A 5,993-nucleotide genomic window follows, 5' to 3' on the forward strand; every position below is an offset into this window, starting at 1 on the left:
TCTGATCTGTGATGCGACTGTCGTTCGGCACGCTGCATTGAGCAGCCGCGTTGTTTTTAATTGTAGTGTCTGTTCTTTTCCTGAACTAAATGATTTTTATTTCTATAAAAAATCAAAACGACGGTGGGGGTCGGTGCCGCAGTGGGCAAGTGACGTAACCGGTGTTGCGGCTTAACACCGGTATCACCGTCAGCACAATCTATATCGCGGCAAGCCTAGTCCCAAGTTGTTTGTTGTAGTTCTTGAAGTGTTTTCCCTTAAAGAGAATATCTTCCTTTTGGAGTGGACTTCGAACTTTTTACCTTACAGGCCTTTTATATGCTCAAACAGCAACATTACGCATTAAAAATTAAAAGGTATATATACATTATAGGATCCCTTCAATTCATAACTGACCACGTTTACATGAACACTCGCCAAGCCCAGTTGAATCAGGCATTTAATTAGGGAGACATCTAAAATGTCCAGTGCTGTGGGTAGACTACCAGGGTTGGGAACCACTGCTATATGGAATTAATTATATAATATAATTATATTACAATTACTCGCCTCTCTTCCAAGAGCATTACTTTGCTATTTTTTTTTCTAGTAAAGTTACCGCATCCACATTTTTTCTTTGTTTTTTTTTTATAGGTTTGAGGATGGGTTACAAACCCTGGGTCTGCTTGGGTAAATCAAGAGTCAACCATGTTTTTGAAGACCTTTTTACTAACCTTGAAAAGCCACTTCAGGCCAAAGATTTGTCGTCTTTGTTTGAAGTGTTTCTCTCACCAGTGGGAAGCAACAGACGGCAACAGGAGAACCAGACCATCTGCTTCTGGAGGGACTGGCTTATAGATGTTGAAGGTATGCATCACATTAGAATTTGTGCAAAAATAGAAAACCATTATTTTAAATTGTAATAATATTTCACAATATTACAGTTTCCTTTTCTTTTTTTGATCAAACATATGAGGCTTCTATCAAAATTATTCAAAATAATGTTTTCCAAAGTTTTGACTGGTATATGTTGCCTTGACAAGTAGCTGAAATAAAATATGAAAAGAAAAGAAAATTTTATTAAATTGTGTATTTTATATTCAGTTTACATTATTTCAATTAATATGCTGTTTATGGTTTAGATTATTTGTCTATTTGTTTATTTATTAGGGACAAAGCATGTTAATGAACATTTATATAGGTGCCCTATGAAATCCGTTTTATTTTTTCCCAAATTCAGTTTAAATTTTTTTGGACTCGATTTTAATGGTTAAATTAAATTTTAGCAATCAAAAATCATGTCTAATTAATTGAAATAATTAAACTTTTCCAATTTTTAATTATGTTCACTCATTCATTTCTTGGGGAAGTTCATGCAAGCCAAATCTGCGCAAATACTGAACTCGTGAGACATCATGACATTATCGAGTATATTGCAAAAGCTAAACACAAAACACCTACAGAGGCGTGCATTTGCGACGTGATGAAGTCTGGTTAGACCAACACAGGATTTAGTGCGTGTGCGCATTTAGAGTGGTTCTTTCACTGCATGATTCAGTCTATTAATATGCATTAAGAATGATCACATAATTCAAGATGAGGCAGAAAATGTATATACAGTGACTTGCTGCCACCTACTGGCTTTTTTAATTTCACATTTAAAGTATCTTTTCATTTTTTAAATAATTTCAAATATCCTCGCATCATATGATCCCTTTAAGATAGCAGCACAATAACACACTCGGCAAAATATCGTCTAATTATCTTTATCGATAAAATCACAGAAAATATCGAGATATTATTTTTTGTCAATATCGCACACCCCTAGTACTGACAAAATGATTTGCAACGGTTGCTTTGTCACGCTCAGTGTAGACGGCCTCAAACTGTTGGTGTATTTCTGTCTTTTTTTCTTTTTTTGGCTAGTAGACGTTATGAATGGCCGGTAACTTAAAAATTTAGTAGCCAAATTGGCTGGTGAGTGAAAAAGTTAATTTCAATCCCTGCATACAACACTACATAAGAGACTAAACCCCAACACATTTAAAATGTGTTTAAAAAGGAAAATGTTTAAACAACTGATTTATCATAAGCCACTTTTTAAGATGATCTTTAAAGGTATATAAGTAGAACATTGTCTTATTTGCGGTAAGCTATTCCAATATTTACTCCCTATTACAGACAATACTTTGTCTAAAAGATGTTCGCCTATATGGCACCTCGCAGTCCCCTCTAATGATGATTGGAACCTAGTACCAATACTACAATCTGTCCTGTTTCATAAATTCATTTAACGGAGGTGGAGCAAGCCCATACCAGACCTTAAGTTTTTTAAATTGTCAAATTTATTTTTCAATTTTAATTTTTTTTTTTTTTAAATGTTAGTGATGAAATGACAGGGTTTTTTTTTATCTAACACTTTTATTTTAAGGTAAAGTCCATGATTAACTTTTTTTTACATTTTTTACTTGCGTTTAACTTGTTTGTAGAAGGAGAATGCAGTCCTCTAACAATGGAGATGGTCCTTGAATTTGCTTCAGGAGCATCAGCCTTGCCTCCACTGGGGTTTTCTCAACCTCCCCAACTCCAGTTTCTACATGGAACTTCAGACTACAAACGAATATATCCTGAGGCCAATACGTGTCTAATAATACTCAGACTGCCACTTCACAACAGCTATGATGACTTCAAAACATACATGACTGATGGGATACTGCAGGCTCCAACCTTTGGCGTTTCCTAAGAATGACTTGTGACATGCAGCCCCAGCATGGTCTTCAGTTCATTTGGTGGGACCCAATTGAAAACATTATTAATGGCTGTTGTGTCTTAAGTGACTCAAGGATTAAATTGTGTGTTGTTTGGAGACTAATTTACTTAATCTGTTTATCACTTTGATACATTTCTTCTGAAGTCATCTAGAGCTTCTAGATCTATTGTTAAACTGGTTTTCTGTTCAGTTCTCACAGTTTAGGAGAAGTGTAAAATGACTCTTACTACAATTTTTCTATGCTGGAGTTCTGAAAACCTTTTTTTATTCTAGTCACTTATACCTATTGTTAGCAAACTAGTTCTGTTCTTTCAGGTTAGGGGATGTATACAAAATGTCTGATTTCTTTTTATAAGCAGAGGCAGGTAGTGTTTTAAAAAAAAACTTTCTAAAAGCAATGGTTTTAAAGAACTACAATGCAGTTGTTTTATTGCAAAAAAAATGTAATGTTTCAAATAGCATCTTGATTAAAATGTCATGGTTACATGTGAACAAATAAAGTCATGAATTTTAACTAGCATGCAGTACGGTACTATTAATCTCTCACACACTCTACATTATTTTACCCTAATGGCGGAATAATTGAGTGGTACATATTTTCAGCCTAGTGTAGGAATCTGGTAATTTCTCTGCAGCAGGTCAAATATTTTTCCTTCAGGTCAGTAATTCTTGTCAGTATATCTTTAAGTATTTGCCATTGTCTCTGATGCAAGTTAATTTGTGGTTGAGTAACTACTACAGCTCTTTCAAGGTCATCCTGATTAACTTCCAATTGAGTTAGCTGGACTCCATATCGCCCCAGCATGGTCTCCAGTTCTTCATTATATGGGTCCCGGCTGAAAACATTGTTAATGGCTGTTGTGTCCTGTTGACGGTTAGCAACCATACCTTCCATCCATATCTGGTTGGGTGTACGATTTGATTCAGTACGTAGCCTGTGACTGTTCCATGCTGCTCTGAAAGTGTCCAGTCTTTCCTGAATGGCTGGCAGGTAAACTTGTTGTAGAGAGAATCTGTGTATGTCATTGTCTGGATCCAGAATTTGCTCATCCTCAAAGGAATAAAACAGGTGGTAGAAGTATTGAATTACCTGGGAAAAACATCTCTCCAGAGCCTTTCGATACGCTGGTTGTGTACTGATCTTCCAGTGATGTGACTCCTCCGTTCATCACCATAAATCAAATTCATAAGCAGAGCAACCTGTGTGTTTTCTCCACCACAGTCAGACCTCACTCTGGATGGGAGTCCATACTGAAATGTTGCTCCAACAAAACTGGCCAACACTCAAAGCAGTGTTATCAAGGTTTGCTCTTCGGTAAGTGATGACTCGTGAGTGTCCATCAATCCCTCCGTGTGTCATTATTCCCCATCTGTGTACATAAATTATTCAATTTTGCCAAAAATTACTTTACTTTTTGAATGTAAGTGAATAATTTCACATTTTTAATAGTTGTGTTTGAGTCCCTTTATTGTCTTCAGTGTAAAATGATGAATCTCAAAATCATACATGTGTCATGATGGAAAGGGTTTTAAATATATAGTAGATGTTGGTGGGGGGGGGGGGAATGCAGGACCTGGAGGATTTTTATGAACAATGTGCAGTTTTACTGCTTAGGTCAAATTTTATGAACAATGCAGTTTTACTGCTTAGGTCAAATAAGGGACTCGTAAACAACTATCAAAGAATGAACATATCCAGGTAACAACTGAATATTAAGAATCAGTGTATGTAAACTTTAAAATGGTTTACTAAACAGCTATTTTGTATTGCGGATTGTATTTAAACATCTGTTATGTTAAAATATCTTAATCGGCAGTAAAAAATACATTTTTTCATGATCTCTTAATTTAGTTAAAAATTTAATTTTGCACATTCTGCAGTGTATGCAAACTTTTGACCACAACTGAATGTGACAGTTTTTACTAGTAAAAAATAATCACAGAGCTCTCTAATCATAATTGTTACTAGTAATAATTGAATTGTAGAGCTCTCTAATTCAGTTATTACTAGTAACAATTACGATTAGAGAGCTCTTTAATTCAATTGTTACTAGTAAGAATGCAATTGCAGAGCTCTCTAATTCAATTGCAGAGCTCTCTAATTGAATTAGAGAGCTCTGCAAATGCTTTCTTACTAGTAAGATTTGTATTAAAGAGCTCTTTAATTGTAATTCTTACTAGTAAGAACTGATTTAGAGAGCTCTCTAATTCAATTATTACTAGTAACAATTACTATTAAAGCGAGTAACGCTGGGAACAATTTAAGCTAAAACGGCTTGCCATAGACGCTCGGACCCGTTCTCTTGCGTTTAACTGCTGGTTTCTTCTTTGTCGCTTTGGTCGCGGCAGCTGCCATGATCTCTCTGAACTAATCTGGACTCAAACTCTGACTGTAAACAACAATGAATGAATGAGCCGCTGTTGTGCGGCGCAGTGTTGCCAGATTGGATGGACGATTTCCAGCCCAAAAGCTCACAAAAACCCGCCCAAAACTTTAACTGTCAAAATAATGTGATGGAATATGTAAATCAAGGTTGATAAGGGCCATTCTTAACCCCTAAAAAATAATATAAATATAATGTTAGAGAAATTTCCCAAGTAAATGGGTCAAATCGGGGCAAATAGCCTACATTAAAGAGAACTAGGCTACCGAATAAAATAGGCAAGCAGATTTAAATGCAAAAAGTGCCCAATATAAGTGATAGAAAAAAGCTACGTAATTAGCAGGTATTTCACACTCTTCATGCACACACCATGACAGTCAAAACCGTGTCATTTATTGATACACTGTAACCAATTTTTGTAACTTGAACAGTATTATACTGTAATGTGTACAGTAAGATACTGTAAAATGTGTATACAGTATTTTACTGTAAACAGCAAAGGATTATGGGCAATTTACAGTAGTGAACTTGTCCGTGAAAAACTGACCAATGGCAAAGGAGTTCTTTTTTGACTGTTTGGTGGAAGTGGCCGTAAAAGGACAAAAGAGAAATGCACCGTTAACTCAAGAAAAGGTTAGTATATTATTTCTGTTTTATGCAAAACTGCGATATTTTAAGATGTTTTCACTTGTTAACAGCAAACTAACATTATTCATTGTGTCATTTTTCATGTTGGGAGTTGGAGCCTTTTTTTCTGACTGACGGCCGGAATGCCGCCAAAAGGCTGATAACATCGACTGGTGAGTAAGTTAAGGTCACCTATATTAGACGAAATAAACCTTAGTTAAACCGAGAAACAC

General features: G+C 35.6%; 2 protein-coding genes across 2 annotated transcripts in view; both read left to right on the forward strand.

The window, feature by feature from the left end:
* The window catches only part of LOC107747081 (FAS-associated factor 2-like), a 6,472-nt gene extending 3,363 nt beyond the window's left edge, over window positions 1-3,109 (forward strand). Inside the window, exons 4-5 of the mRNA XM_016561505.1 lie at window positions 634-846; window positions 2,469-3,109. Coding sequence (XP_016416991.1) covers window positions 634-639 — 6 coding nt within the window. The 3' untranslated portion in view covers window positions 640-846; window positions 2,469-3,109. The remainder of the gene's footprint in view (window positions 1-633; window positions 847-2,468) is intronic.
* Window positions 1-5,993, forward strand: part of LOC107747082 (B-cell receptor CD22-like) — a 76,722-nt gene that overhangs the window by 52,035 nt on the left and 18,694 nt on the right. The gene's annotated exons all lie outside the window — the stretch shown is intronic.

The sequence above is a fragment of the Sinocyclocheilus rhinocerous genome, unplaced genomic scaffold, assembly GCF_001515625.1.
Source record: "Sinocyclocheilus rhinocerous isolate Xijiao unplaced genomic scaffold, SAMN03320098_v1.1 scaffold1611, whole genome shotgun sequence".
NCBI classification, from domain to species: Eukaryota; Metazoa; Chordata; class Actinopteri; order Cypriniformes; family Cyprinidae; genus Sinocyclocheilus; species Sinocyclocheilus rhinocerous.